The following is a 14,064-nucleotide window of genomic DNA, read 5'->3' on the forward strand; positions in this document are numbered from 1 at the left end:
TTCTTGTTGAGTATCAACAGAAGCTTTATTTCTCATTGTTTGGAGAATGATTGAAGGGTGGATGGAAAGAGGGAGGGAAGGATGGCAGGACTCCTGGAGGAAGAATCCTGCAAGGAGGAGGGGCTGGATTGGGGAAGAGGAGAAGTACGGATGGGGATGGGGGCAGAGGGGCAATTGGATGATAGGAGATATTGAAGGGGGGCGGGGGGGGGGAGGGAAGTTATAAGGGGCATACAATTCAGAATCAGCCACAGGAGGGCGAGGTGAGCATTGGACCCAGGCTGGTTAGATAAGGGGAAGTTAGTACAATATAGGAGGACAGGACTCTGAGGTTCTGTCAGGGTATCAGGGCTCCAGTTTCAGGTTTCAGGGTATAACATGGGGGAGCCCAGTAGGGGCTATGCTGGCTGCAGGGGGAGCCCCCAGGACCCTCCCCTGGAGCCCCTCCTTTTGGGGGAATCTCACTGACGTGGCAGAGCCATTCACTGTAGTCTGGCTGCAGACTCTCCGCCAGTCCCTTAGACACTCCACTCCAGGCCTAAAGACAGATATCTCCAGGTCAGGGGTCAATCAGGGGCAGGGAGTAAAACACCCAGGCTCTGTGCCAAGGGAACTCTTACAACGTCTGCAACTTCTGTGATTACAGAAGGGACACACAGACTCCTGGGGCCCCTACTACCCCTGTTTCCATCTGCCCCAACCAATCTATATAATCAGTTCTTTTGTGTGTCTCTCTCCATCTAGCCCATCCCCCAACTGGTCGGCCACATCCTGACAGTTAGTGCAGGCCCCTTCCCCTCCCCTCTACCCCCCATACTCTGTCTGACTTGCTGGTGGGGGAATTGAGTAGTTGACAAACTGCAGTCTTGCCTGTGGCAATGTTCTCACCGAAAAATTCCCGTGATATTCAGTAACCAGATCCTCCAGGTTCTTGAGGGTAGGAATTCGGGGGATCGACCTGAAGGAGGGGAGAAAGAGGGAGCAGGAGCCCATAGTTTACACCCTTTTATCACCCTTCTCCCAGTTCTTCCAGATGGAATGAAGGGATTTCTGTGTTCTCTGTACCTGCAGTTTCCTTCCATTACTGTGTCCACTTGAGTGACCCCTTATTCCTTATTGTCCCACTCTCTACTCCTGGAGAGCCTGTGATAATCCTCCTCTACTATTTCTTCCCAGCCACCCCACCTCATTTTCCAAGGATATCTGAAATCTCACCGTTCCAGCCAGTAGTACACACAGATAAGGCTAATAATCAATCCCATGGAGCCAAGGGGGATAAGCACAGCTTCCGATGCAAACAAAGGATTCTCTACAGAAAAAAAGAAGAGAAAGAGGCCTCACATCTGTAGTGCCCCAACTTGGTGCCAGGCATGGTGCTAGACTCTTTCCAGGTACTTAATCTTCACAACTCCTGAGAGTGGGGGGATGATCATTATCTCCATTTTACAGATGAGGAAACAGAATCAAAGAGGTTAGTGATGTGCCAGAGGTCAAAGAGGGAATAAGCAGCAGAGCCAGGTTTAAAAGCCTACATCTGTCTGGTTCCAAAGCCATCTTTACCACTCAGGCTTTCTGCGAATGCTGTAGGGGAATCTTAAACATCTTCTAGCCCCTCTGCCTCCTTCTTGACAACCCCCTCCCCAAACTCTAACAACATACTGACCCAACCTTACACAGAAAAGCCCTGATACCTGGGGGTTGGGGTGAGGGGAGATGGGCCATCAAGTTTAGGGGGCTCAGGGGTAGGCAAGCAGGGCAAAAGACAGTGATGCTAGAAAGGTTGGAGTGCTGGGCTCATGGGTCAGGGTGAAGCCTTTGGCCCATTTTACCCTTGGAGGTATTGCTCCCCCAGTGGATAGGGTGGCTCCATTCACTCCAACGCTGAGCGCTTCCACAGAGTGGGTTATAGCGGCTTCGGACACGGAACGTGTAGAACTTCTGCCCATCCACGCTAGGCAGAGAGAAGCTATTTCGGTGGTCCACTGACTGTTCCTTGGGGAGGAAGAGGGGGAGAGGGAGATGGATGTCTAAAAATGAAAAGAGAATTAAAACTCTGCCCCCTGCCACATCAACTGGTTCTTCCCAGCTCTTCCCTCCTCTCTTGACTACTCAAGCCACACCACTCCCTTCGCTGAGTAGAAACTAATGCCTCCTAGCCAGATCCCCTCGAAGGCTTCCTTTTTGTTTATTTGTCTATCAGGTATTGGAGGAAAAGTATGGGTAGAAACGTTCTTGGAGAGTCCTTGGTGATGCTAGGGAAAAAGAGCTGAATGAGGGTAGAGACAGAGCAGAAGAACTGGGAGGCAGAGACAGGAGCTTGAGATTAGGCCCTCCTATTTGGCTGATTGAATCCTTTTTTAAAAAAGATTTTATTTATTTAAGACAGAGTGATAGTGAGAGAAAACATGAGCAGGGTGGGGGGAGAAGGAGAAGCAGAATCCCAACTGAGCAGGGACCCCCAACGCAGGGCTCTATCCTAGGACCCTGAGATCATGACCTGAGCTGGAAGGCAGGTGCCTAACAGACTAAGCCACCCAGGTGCCCAGCTGATTGAATCCTTTATCCCTATTTGCTTGGCCTTTGCTGCCACCTTCATGACCCAAGTCACTCACAGTCCAGCTGCGGTCCCAGTCACTCCGGTACTGCACAACATGCTCCAAACAGTGGTCCAAGTGTCTGTTGCTCCAGCTCAGTTCTAGCTGGGATTCGCTCAGGTTGTGAAGGGTTAGGTTCTCCGGAGCCCAGGGGATCACTGGAGATATGTGTGTGTGTGTGGTCATTCCCCTGGCCTGAACAAGTTAGGATCCTGAAGGTAGGGCCCCGATCCCTCCTCAGTTCCCTATCCCAATCCCTCACCTCCTCCTTTCTGCCTAAGTATCCTTATGGTAAAAGAACACCACCACTCCATATACTCCAGTGCCCCACAAAAGCTCCCTGGGCTCTCTGGGCACCCTTTCCAAATTACCCAGATTTTGCAGTTTTAGCTTCTGTGTGGACTGCCTCCTGGGTTCCCGTGGGTCCCGGAGCTGGACAACAAATGTTTCGTAGAGATGGATCTCCTCCTTCTGCAACCAACAGCCAGCAGTGACCTCTCTAGAGAATAGGTAGTGGCCACACTCCTGGACTTTATCATCATTGGAGTTCTTATACCTAGAGAAGGAATGGGAGGAAGAAGAAAAGTGGCATACACTTGGGTACTACAGATACCACAGCCTAGCCTCGTCTTTGAACTGACTTGCCTCATGAGAAAATGGTGGGGAGGCTGGGAGACTGGCTACCCTCTTTCTTGGCCCCCATGCCGTCCCTCCCATTCAGACCACCCCCTCATACTCCCTTGTGCTATTCCCTCTTCCCTTCTCATACCAGTAGTGCAGGGTCAGGTTGGTGGGCCGGGGCTCAGAGCTGCTGTTCCAAGTGCAATTCATGTACTCAACATTGAACACAAAACACTGGACCTCTGGGAGGGGCAGGGAGGAAACACTGAGGGTCTCGGAGGGTGTAGCGGTCAGGAAGAAATCTAGATTGTGGAGAAAATGAAGAGGGGGAGGGAAAAACCAGAAATGATGGTCAGAAGAAGCAGCAGCATGAGGCAGTGAACCCCTTCCCCCTTCCTTCTCCACAGCACTCTTAAACTCTGCCCACATCCTTCTAATGCCCCATGGCAGGTTCAAGATTTCTATGCGACCCCTTCCCACAGGCTCCCCTCTCACCAACCCCTTCCAGTCCCATGTTTCCCACCAGGTGTGATGTCTTCATTCCCATTGGGCATGGGGACCGTGGAGTTCAGCCCCACCCCCAGCAGAGACAGCTGCAGGAATAAGAGGGATCTGAGTGGCAATGGTGGCTTCAACATGGCGCTTGCTCTTCGTTCCCTGGGTGTAGACTGTCAGGAACCTGGGCCCCTCACCCATTACCCCTCCCCACCCACACATTTCCTTCTGTCATAGTTTCCGGTGGAAAGAACCTTAGAAACCAGGGCTTTACAGAGGGTGTGGCAAATGTGTGCTATGACACAGGCTAAATCCTCTGGGAGATTAAGTGTTAATCTAATCTGTAGGTGTAACACCACCACTGTAAAGTGGTGTTAAGTAGAGTCCCAGGCTGGGCATACAGTGCCATCACAGTCTCAAGAATCCTCAGACTACCTGGATTCTGGGAAGGATCTGTTCACTGCCATTGCCACCACCACCACCACCGCTCCCAACCACCTTCTCATTTAAGTCTTTTTATCCTGTAGAGTGAAGGGTCTGAACCTCCCTCCCCACCCTGTGCTATGCTCCCTCCTTGGCTCAGTCACCCTGAAACCTCTGTTAAAGCCCTACTGTCTTGGGTGGAAAGTACAGTCTTGGCTCTTGTAGGCACATATATAGCTGTTTCTTCTGACCTGATCCAAACCAGAATAACCACCCTTAGCTGCTGTCTGAGCTGGGTCCCTGTTGAGACTGGTGAGGAGGTTGGACTTAGATGTAGATTCTGGAAATGGAGAAACAACAATACTGGCTTCAAACTCCTCATCTTCCCCTAAATCTGCTTCTCTTACTGTGTTCCCTATCTTGGTTAATGTATCATCACCCTCTCACTCACCCAGACGTGAAACCTCAAAATCATCATCAATTACTCCCTCTCTCTCATTCCTGGGAATGCAATCAGCTCTACGTCTGTGGTGTTTCTCCCAGCAATGTCCTCCTTTCCGTGAGCACAGCCACTGTATTAAATCACCCTTTCATTCCCACTAGTCATGATTATTCCTAGAACCTACTAACTGGCGTCCCTTTCCTTTTCTTCCTTCCTTCCTTCCTTTTTTTTTTTTTTTTTTTTTTTTTTTTTTTTTTTTTTTTTTGGAGAAAGAGAGAGAGATTGGGCGATGCAGAGAGAGAATATTAAGCAGGCTCCATGCTCAGTACAGAGCACTCGCCCCCCCTCGGGGGGGGGCTCGATTTCACAACCCTGAGATCATCCATGACCTAAGCTGAAATCAAGTCAGATGCTTTACTGACTGAGCCACCCAGGCACCCCTGGCCTCCCATTCATTCATTCATTTTTTAAAAAAGATTTTATTTACTTGAGAGAGGGCGGGTGAGGGGGGGAAGGATACAGGGAGAAGGAGAAGTGGACTCCTCACTGAGCAGGGAGCCCAATTTTGGACTCAGTCCCAGGACCCTGAGATCATGAACTGAGCTGAAGGCAGATGCTTAACCCATTGAGGCACCCAGGCGTCCCCTGGCCTTCCCTTCTAAAGACCGCTGTTCTCCAACCCATTCTCCATCTTATTGCCAGACTTATCTTCCCCCAAACCAGAGCTGATTGGAGACAGTGTTTGTAGAAATTGTTTATTCAGCAAACATTTATTGAGCCTTAAATATGTGCTAGGCTCTGTGCTTATGTTCTTACCCACCTTAATGTTCTGTGGGTTAAAATTCCTCATGGTTAGCTCAAATGTTACCTCCTCCAATATGTTGTCCTCTACCCTAACAGGATTAATTTGTTTTCCCGTTGTGATTCAATAGCATTTTGTTGGTGTTACTTTGATTTGTTGTTTGCTAGTTTTGTTATTTTTAAATGTGTTGTTATCTCTTACTTTTATTTTTTTTTAATTTTTTATTTATTTTATGATAGTCACACAGAGAAAGAGAGAGAGAACAGAGACACAGGCAGAGGGAGAAGCAGGCTCCATGCATCAGGAGCCCGATGTGGGATTCGATCCCAGGTCTCCAGGATCACGCCCTAGGTCAAAGGCAGGTGCCAAACCGCTGCGCCACCCAGGGATCCCTCTTACTTTTATTATAGCATTCTGTCCTTTCTCTAAAGAGCAATGCCATCACAGAAAGGGTACTGGCCCAAGAGTCAAGGAAAAAATCTTAGCCTCAGCTCTCACAGTACCTGAATGATATCAGGCAAGTGAACTTTCACTCTTTGAAAATCAGCTTCCTCATCCGCAAAATGGAGACCATTATAATCTCTAACTCATGGGGCTGTTTGCAGATTAAAGATGATGGCCGAAAGTATCTGACACTTAGTAGGTGCCTCTTTCTCAACCAGGAGTTCGTGGGCACTTAAGGAATGCATTAATGACCTTTAAGGGCTCTAAGAATGTCCCTGCAAAGTATCTAACATTTTGTACTCCTCTGTAATTTTTCTGGGAAGGGCCAAAGCGTCCATCAGCATCTTTTTTTTTTTTAAGGTATTTATTTATTTATTTATGATAGTCACAGAGAGAGAGGCAGAGACACAGGCAGAGGGAGAAGCAGGCTCCATGCACCGGGAGCCCGACGTGGGATTCGATCCCGGGCCTCCAGGATCACGCCCTGGGCCAAAGGCAGGCGCCAAACCGCTGCGCCACCCAGGGATCCCATCCATCAGCATCTTAAAGGGGTTGTGAATTAGACAAGGTTAAGAACCTCGGTGCCAGACTATAAAGACCTTGAGGAATTAGGGCTGGCCTTTCAGGGGTTTAATAGATACTTTCTTATGCAAAAGGTTTCTAATCTTCACAATAGCCCTTTGAGGGAAGCAACAGAACACCCATTTTTCAGATGCAGAAACTCAGAAAGGAAGAAGTGGTTTAGAGTAAAAGACAGAGTCCCTAACTGATGCAAATACACTGGAGCACCGATTCCAGGCCCAAAACCCAGCGAAGCCCCGAGACCCCAGTTTCAGCCAGAGCTCGGCGCCGCGGCTGCCTGCCTCCTCGCGGGGTCGCACCCCCGCCGGCCCACTGGCCAGCTCCAGGCTGTGTCACAGACTTGGGGAGTGAAATTGATTTTCGGCCGCGCGGAGCTCCGCCCCACGCCGGGCTGGGCCCCGCCCCCGCTGCAGTCGGTATTGTCCGACGGTTCCCGGCGTCCCTCGGTTCTCCTCGGTAGTTTCCGGCAACGATCGAGAGTTTCTAACGTCCCTCCTGTTGTCTCTCGGCTGCGGTCCTCGCAACCGCCGCCCCCCTTTTCGGTTCCCTCTCCCCCTCCCCCCTCAGCCGGCCCCGGCAGGCGCCTCTGGCGCTACGGGCTGGGCAAGATGGCGGCCTTCGGGATCTTGAGCTACGAACACCGGCCACTGAAGCGGCCGCGGCTGGGCCCTCCCGATGTGTACCCGCAAGATCCCAAACAGAAGGAGGTGCGTTCAAAAATCGGGGCTCTCGAGGGGCCTGAGGCGGGCGATCGGCAGAGGAGGAAGCATTGATGGTTGGGGGGGGCGGGGCGGTTCGGTGGGAGCCAAAGTCCCAAAACGGGTTAAGAGTAAAGTGGGCTGGTGTAGGAGAGTGGGACCTGGTGGGGGGGAGGAGGCTCTTGGGTGTGAATAGGGAATGATGTAGGGGCCACGCCGGAGGCGCCCCCCTCCACACACACACACACACACACACACACCTCAGAAAGTTGTCTCAGGCAGCTTGGCGAGCTGCGGCTGCTTGCAAGCTTGCAAGGAAGAGTGATACTGAGCGAGCGCTGGGTGGTTGGAAATCTTAGTGACTGTGGGGGTGAGGGTGGGGTCCAAAGGAATATAAGGGCCTAGCTTTAAATAACAATCTGCTCTACTCAGAGTCCTCCTACCTTTTTTCCCCCTCCGTTGTTCTCTTCTCCTGCCCTCCTCTTCCACCACCACCACCCCCAAGGGGGAAAAAATAAAATAAAGGAAAAGCTAAAATGTCTTTTTCCTGCCTCAGGATGAACTGACAGCCTTGAATGTAAAACAAGGTTTCAATAACCAGCCTGCTGTCTCTGGGGATGAACATGGCAGTGCCAAGAACGTCAACTTCAATCCTGCCAAGGTGAGACAACCCTGCCAAGCTGAAGAAAAAGGCTGGAAGAATCTGAGGAGGGGCAAAGGCCCTGGGTTGGGAAGAACCAAAGGGATGACCTGAATGGCTGGCTGAGTGTTCCTTCGTGGCTTCATGCCGCCACATTGGTATTTGCCTGTCAGAGGCGTGAGTGCCTCTCTGCCCCTTCTTCCCACCCTGAAGTATAGTTTTCTTTCCTCAGATCAGTTCCAACTTCAGCAGCATTATTGCAGAGAAGTTACGTTGTAACACTCTCCCTGACACTGGTCGCAGGAAGCCCCAAGTGAACCAGAAGGACAACTTCTGGCTGGTGACTGCACGATCCCAGAGTGCCATTAACACCTGGTTCACTGACCTGGCTGGCACCAAGCCACTCACACAACTAGCCAAAAAGGTGAGGTGCTAGTTCCTGATCTCCAGGCCAAGGTGGGGAGCATGGGTATGAAGTAACTATCCTATTCCCAGATGAAGCTACATGGTTGCCAGCTTGTGGTAGTCATAGAGATCTCACTGTTTACAATGTCTGTCCAGGTCCCCATTTTCAGTAAGAAGGAAGAAGTCTTTGGGTACTTAGCCAAATACACAGTGCCTGTGATGCGGGCCGCCTGGCTCATCAAGATGACCTGTGCCTACTATGCAGCAATTACTGAGACCAAGGTTAAGAAGAGACATGTCATTGACCCCTTCATGGGTGAGTACCTCCTAATACCATGGGTCCCACCACTGATGGCATCAAGGAGTGACAGAGAGACCCTTGGTATTGTTCTCCTTCCTCAATACTAAGGGTCTCTCTGATGTTTCTGCTTGCATCTTACACTCAATTGGTAAATACTGAGTACCTTGAGTATCTACTGGGTACATGTCCCAGGCTGTCAAGGTGATTGGTACCTTATTCCCACCATCAGGGTGCTTCTTATCTGATAGGGATGCTAAGGCATGTGTATGAGTCCCATAATTAAACATAGAAAGTGTGTCTATGTGTATGTATGTGTGCGTGTCTCAAAAGAGCAGGTGAAAGGTTTTTTGAGATTTCAGTGGACAGAAAGATTACTTTCTTTGGAGGACACCTGGGAAGGCTTCAGGAAGGTGGCGTTTGGCCAGAGCCTAGGAGGATGAATAGGATTTAGAAGTATGGCAATTGGGGGGTGGTTGGCGTGGGCATGGGAGAGGGACACAGAAGATGTTCTAAGGAGAGGGATGGTATAAAATAGCCCCTGTTCCCGTCTTTCCCCTAGAATGGACTCAGATCATCACCAAGTACTTATGGGAGCAGCTGCAAAAGATGGCTGAATATTACCGTCCAGGGCCCACAGGCAGTGGGGGCTGTGGTTCCACTATAGGGCCCTTGCCCCATGACATAGAGGTGGCTATCCGGCAGTGGGACTACAATGAGAAGCTGGCAATGTTCATGTTTCAGGTAGGAAGAAGGGCATGTCCCTTGAAGCCATGGTGGAGCCTGGCCTCACATTCTGCTAGTCCAGGACAGAGTCTACCTGTCAGCTTGGCCTAGATGTGGCTCTCTTCCTCCTTTCATTTACTTTGTTTGCCTTATCTCTAATAGTCCCCCCCAGGGAAACTAATACTCTTCCTACCCCTTGGACCATAGGATGGAATGCTGGACAGACACGAGTTCCTGACCTGGGTACTTGAGTGTTTTGAGAAAATCCGTCCTGGAGAGGATGAATTGCTTAAACTGCTGCTGCCCCTGCTGCTCCGAGTAAGGCCTAGGATTTGGGGGCACGGCGGCGGGGGGCGGGGAAGGTGGGGAGCCTAGGGAGGGTTTGAGGAGGAATAAGATGTGAGTTCAATGTCCCTTGTAGAGACCTGGGGGTTTTAATCGGCATGTCTTTACAGTACTCGGGGGAATTCGTTCAGTCTGCATACCTCTCCCGCCGCCTTGCCTACTTCTGTACCCGGAGACTGGCCTTGCAACTGGACGGCATGAGCACTCACTCATCTCACGTTATATCCGCTCAGTCGACAAGCACACTGCCCACCACCCCTGCTCCTCAGCCCCCAACCAGCAGCACACCCTCTACACCCTTTAGTGACCTACTGATGTGCCCTCAGCACCGGCCCCTGGTTTTTGGCCTCAGCTGTATCCTTCAGGTAGGTGCCAGGTGGGCCCAAGGAGGCATTAAGAGGCATCCTGAGAAGAGTGGGATGCCCATCCTGGAGAATGGGGGTGATTCTAAATGGGAGGTAGGAACAAGCACGGAGCACTTGCTTAGAGATTATTGCTTCTCATCCTTGGGGGGTGTTAGTTCCTTTCCAGGACCAGAGTAGGCCCAAAGCCTTTGAGGAAAGTGGATGTGGGGAGGGGCTCAGAGGTGGAGTAGTGATACACCAAGGACCTGGAATAATGTTGGGTCAGAAATATAAGGGTCAGGTCTTCTGGTGGGCTTCTAGAAATGTAGTCATGGTGACTGAGTTTGATTTAGCTATTCTTGTCTGGCAGACCATCCTCCTGTGTTGTCCTAGTGCCCTAGTTTGGCACTACTCGCTGACCGACAGCCGCATTAAGACTGGCTCACCACTTGACCACCTGCCTATTGCCCCCTCCAACCTGCCCATGCCAGAGGGCAACAGTGCCTTTACTCAGCAGGTAAGTCTCACCCGTAGCCTGGTACCCCTGGATTGAGATGGAAAGCTGAATTGCTCTTTCAGAAATGGTGACTTGGAGTCTGGTGCTGTCCTTTTCATCTGGGCCTTGGCCTTCTGTATACTTTGGTGCATTCTGAAAGCCTTCCTTCCCTGTAATACAGGTCCGTGCAAAGTTGCGTGAGATTGAGCAGCAGATCAAGGAGCGAGGACAGGCAGTTGAGGTTCGCTGGTCTTTTGATAAGTGCCAGGAAGCTACTGCAGGTGGGTGCCAGAGGACAAAGAGTAAGAAGAATGTATGAGGAAAGAATGGTAAGGACCTATCACTCTGAGAGTCAGGATGACTGGGCCTCTGGTTAAGTCCCCTTTACTGCTTTTCCTCCTGAGGCTTCACCATTGGACGGGTGCTCCATACTTTGGAAGTGTTGGACAGCCATAGTTTTGAACGCTCTGACTTCAGTAATTCTCTCGACTCCCTTTGTAACCGAATCTTTGGATTGGGGCCTAGCAAGGATGGGCACGAGGTAAGCAAGAAGGGGACTGGAAGGGGCAAAAAACGTTGCAAGGGCAATAGTACACATGAGGGGAAGGCATGGCAAGGCACAGATACTGGAGATGTCTGAGGAGATGTCCTTACTGGGTCTGGGAGGTTTTAGGATGGGACCCAATTTTGTAGGAATTGGGGCATGGTTCCGTATCCTCAACCCTACTTTACTCACCCCCGTCTTCTTTTGGTCTCCAGATCTCCTCGGATGATGACGCCGTAGTATCATTACTGTGTGAATGGGCTGTCAGCTGCAAGCGTTCTGGTCGGCATCGTGCTATGGTGGTAGCCAAGCTGCTAGAGAAGAGACAGGCTGAGATTGAAGCTGAGGTGAGGTAGCAGAGATAAGAGAATAAAGTTGGGGGCACCTGGGTAGTTCAGTCGGTTAGGCACCTTCCTTCCATTCAAGTCATGATCCTGGAGTCCTAGGATCAGGCCCCACGTCGGGCTCCCTACTCAATGGAGAGTCTGCTTTTCCCTCTGCCCCTCACCCCACTTATGCCCTCTCTTGCTTTCAAATAAATAAAATCTTAAAAAGAGAGAGGGAGAGACAGAGAGAGAGAGAGAGAATGCAGTTAGCCAATGGAGTAGTGGCAGCTGGGGTTGGAGACAGAGCTGAGCAGTGGAACTGAAGTTCAGGTGAGAATAAAGAAGGGATAGGGAACGTAAAAGGGAGGCTGAGGACATAAGGGCAAAAGTAGAAAGGAGACCGATGTTGGAGTTAGGGAAGCAGGCAGGGATTCAGTTGGGAGGCGGTAAAGGAAATGGAGGTCAAGGCAGGGATGGAAGCCAAGAGCCTGGGGATGGAAGCAAAATAGATGGCAGTTCAAACATGACCCATAGAAAGGTGAAGAAACAGCAAAACTGATGCTTAGGGTTTATTTTCTCACCTTACAGCGTTGTGGAGAGTCAGAAGCCGCAGATGAGAAGGGTTCCATTGCCTCTGGATCCCTTTCTGCTCCTAGTGCTCCCATCTTCCAGGATGTCCTCCTGCAGTTTCTGGATACCCAGGCTCCCATGCTGAGTATGGACTCCTGCCCCCTTCTGGTTCCCTCCGCCTAGTTACCCACCACTGTCACCAGGAAGCATAATTAAGGGCTTTCTGGTATACATTTCTGTCTTGGGCTTTATGCAGACTGGTTTTCAGACATGATTCTAGCTTCTGATTATCTTGGAGTTTAACAGAATAAAAGGATAAGGAAAAGAGTAAAAACAACAGACAACGGAAGCATTCTCACATATAAATAGCAGCAAGGATGCTGTATTCCTTTCCGAAGACGAGGTGCAGGGCAGGAGGAGGGTTAACCAACTATACTTTGTCCCTCAACAGCTTTGGGGTTTTTTTGGGTGGGGGTGGAGGGGTGTCATTCTTCTTCTGGCCTACCTCAGGTACTCTAGGAACACCAGGTCTTAGGTGTGTTTCTCTCCCTTGCTGCCCATTTCTTGTGCCCTCCTGACACCTCTATTCTTGTTCTATCCCTGCAGCGGACCCCCGAAGTGAGAGTGAGCGAGTGGAGTTCTTCAACTTAGTCCTGCTTTTCTGTGAACTGATTCGGCATGATGTTTTCTCACACAACATGTATACTTGCACCCTCATCTCACGGGGGGACTTGGCCTTTGGAGCCCCCGGTCCCCGGCCTCCATCCCCCTTTGATGACCCCGCTGATGACTCGGAGCGCAAGGAGACCGAGGGCAGCAGCAGTAGCAAGCTGGAGGTGAGCACGCTTTGTCCTGCCCCGGCTCCTTTCTTTGGGTGTTCCCAGCTTCCTGGCTCCCACAGTCCTCCGGGAATCCCTTCCCCTAACATAAGGAGGATAGTATTGGCCCAGGGGTGCTTCGGGGCTGGCCAAGCCCTCTTGCACCTGCTGTTGGCATCTGCTCCTCACAGCAGGGTGAGGTGCTCTGATCCCCACTTTTAAGCTGGAGGGAACAGCATGAGGTGGGTAAGTGACCCGTCAGAGAGCTCGACTGCAGAGCCACTGCTTCTCCCCATCGTAGTCTCCTCTCTCCGACTTCGCAGTTGACCCTTCTAGATGGTGGGGAGCCATTCCCCAGGCGAAAGCAACTTGGCTTATGTTCTGTGCCCCCAGGACCCAGGGCTCTCAGAGTCCATGGACATTGACCCTAGTTCCAGTGTGCTTTTCGAGGACATGGAGAAACCTGATTTCTCAGTGAGTTCAACCCTGGTATGGAAGAACCCAGCTCCCGAGGTCCTGCCCTTATGCCTCTTCAGGGGAATCTCTTTGTGCCCTGACCCCCTTTCCTCCCTCTAACTGTTCTGCCCTCTCACCTTCCCTTAGTTGTTCTCCCCTACTATGCCCTGTGAGGGGAAGGGCAGTCCATCCCCCGAGAAACCAGATGTTGAGAAGGAGGTGAAGCCCCCACCCAAGGAGAAGATAGAAGGGACCCTTGGGGTTCTTTATGACCAGCCACGACATGTGCAGTATGCCACCCACTTTCCCATCCCCCAGGTACTGTTCCCCCAGCCCCTGGAGACCGTGGGTTTGGAGCCGAGGTTTCTGTTCAAGGACCGTTCTGAGGGGTTGGAGCCATCGTTGCGGGCATGGTGTGCTGGGAAGGGCTGGGAGGCTGAGGAGCAGGGGGCATGCTTTTAAGAGGAGGGAAGGAGCTCCGTGCTGGAGTCTGATGGTGCTGCCGGGATGCAGGAGGAGTCATGCAGCCATGAGTGCAACCAGCGGTTGGTCGTACTGTTTGGGGTGGGAAAGCAGCGAGATGATGCCCGCCATGCCATCAAGAAAATTACCAAGGATATCCTGAAGGTTCTGAACCGCAAAGGGACAGCAGAAACTGGTGGGTTTGAGGCTCCCGAAACAGAGCTCCCCCAAAGAATGCCCTAGTCAGTCTCCCCTTCCCCAGCACAGGGAACCCCCAGTCATGTCCCAATGTCCTGTCTCTTGGAGTCTCCTGAGAGCTCTAGTCCTTTTGAAACTTCCCCCCTCATTCCCCTCCTCTGCAGACCAGCTTGCTCCTATTGTGCCTCTGAATCCTGGAGACCTGACATTCTTAGGTACCTCACAGTAAGCCCCATACTGCCCGCCCTTCCCCCTCCCCTCCCTCGACCTAGCACCTCCCTGTATGTATTCCTCTAAGGTCCATGTAGTCTGTGGTCCTCCAGACCTCAGCTTCA

General features: G+C 51.3%; 2 protein-coding genes across 10 annotated transcripts in view; one reads left to right on the forward strand and one right to left on the reverse strand.

Moving 5' to 3' along the window:
• IL2RG (interleukin 2 receptor subunit gamma) lies at positions 1–3,905 on the reverse strand. 2 transcript variants are annotated; one of them, XM_025466133.3, is made up of 8 exons: positions 3,715–3,905; positions 3,364–3,517; positions 2,966–3,150; positions 2,613–2,752; positions 1,830–1,992; positions 1,216–1,309; positions 889–958; positions 1–538 (listed from the first exon to the last, which is right to left on the reverse strand). In XM_025466133.3, exons 1-8 carry the CDS (start codon positions 3,851–3,853, stop codon positions 338–340), a joined length of 1,146 nt encoding a protein of 381 aa, XP_025321918.1. In that variant the 5' UTR covers positions 3,854–3,905; the 3' UTR covers positions 1–337. The 2 variants fall into 2 exon arrangements, with proteins under 2 accessions (XP_025321918.1, XP_025321919.1); XM_025466134.3 differs by having other exon boundaries at positions 3,739–3,902.
• MED12 (mediator complex subunit 12) overlaps positions 1,373–14,064 on the forward strand; it is a 26,725-nt gene continuing 14,033 nt past the window's right edge. For 6 of the 8 annotated variants that reach the window (XM_049107125.1, XM_049107127.1, XM_049107130.1 and 3 more), the window contains exons 1-18: positions 1,373–1,391; positions 6,971–7,110; positions 7,658–7,762; positions 7,974–8,165; positions 8,303–8,462; positions 9,007–9,188; positions 9,378–9,488; positions 9,626–9,880; positions 10,230–10,376; positions 10,537–10,636; positions 10,760–10,896; positions 11,115–11,246; positions 11,814–11,940; positions 12,402–12,631; positions 13,007–13,087; positions 13,217–13,387; positions 13,583–13,727; positions 13,894–13,944. In XM_049107125.1, the coding sequence (XP_048963082.1) occupies positions 7,012–7,110; positions 7,658–7,762; positions 7,974–8,165; positions 8,303–8,462; positions 9,007–9,188; positions 9,378–9,488; positions 9,626–9,880; positions 10,230–10,376; positions 10,537–10,636; positions 10,760–10,896; positions 11,115–11,246; positions 11,814–11,940; positions 12,402–12,631; positions 13,007–13,087; positions 13,217–13,387; positions 13,583–13,727; positions 13,894–13,944 (2,425 nt within the window). In that variant the 5' untranslated portion in view covers positions 1,373–1,391; positions 6,971–7,011. Of the gene's footprint in view, positions 1,392–6,802; positions 7,111–7,657; positions 7,763–7,973; positions 8,166–8,302; positions 8,463–9,006; positions 9,189–9,377; positions 9,489–9,625; positions 9,881–10,229; positions 10,377–10,536; positions 10,637–10,759; positions 10,897–11,114; positions 11,247–11,813; positions 11,941–12,401; positions 12,632–13,006; positions 13,088–13,216; positions 13,388–13,582; positions 13,728–13,893; positions 13,945–14,064 lie in introns of those variants that run through there. The other 2 variants (XM_049107129.1, XM_049107132.1) reach the window with 2 other exon arrangements.

The sequence above is a fragment of the Canis lupus genome, chromosome X, assembly GCF_003254725.2.
Source record: "Canis lupus dingo isolate Sandy chromosome X, ASM325472v2, whole genome shotgun sequence".
Taxonomy (NCBI): domain Eukaryota; kingdom Metazoa; phylum Chordata; class Mammalia; order Carnivora; family Canidae; genus Canis; species Canis lupus.

Excerpts from the sequence above, each read along its gene's own strand:
- IL2RG (XM_025466133.3), bottom strand. The coding sequence starts at position 3,853 with ATGTTGAAGCCACCATTGCCACTCAGATCCCTCTTATTCCTGCAGCTG. Across the intron at positions 3,151-3,363 it reads AACCTGACCCTGCACTACTG|GTATAAGAACTCCAATGATG; the intron begins GTATGAGAAGGG and ends TTCCTTCTCTAG. Across the intron at positions 539-888 it reads AATATCACGGGAATTTTTCG|GCCTGGAGTGGAGTGTCTAA; the intron begins GTGAGAACATTG and ends ATCTGTCTTTAG.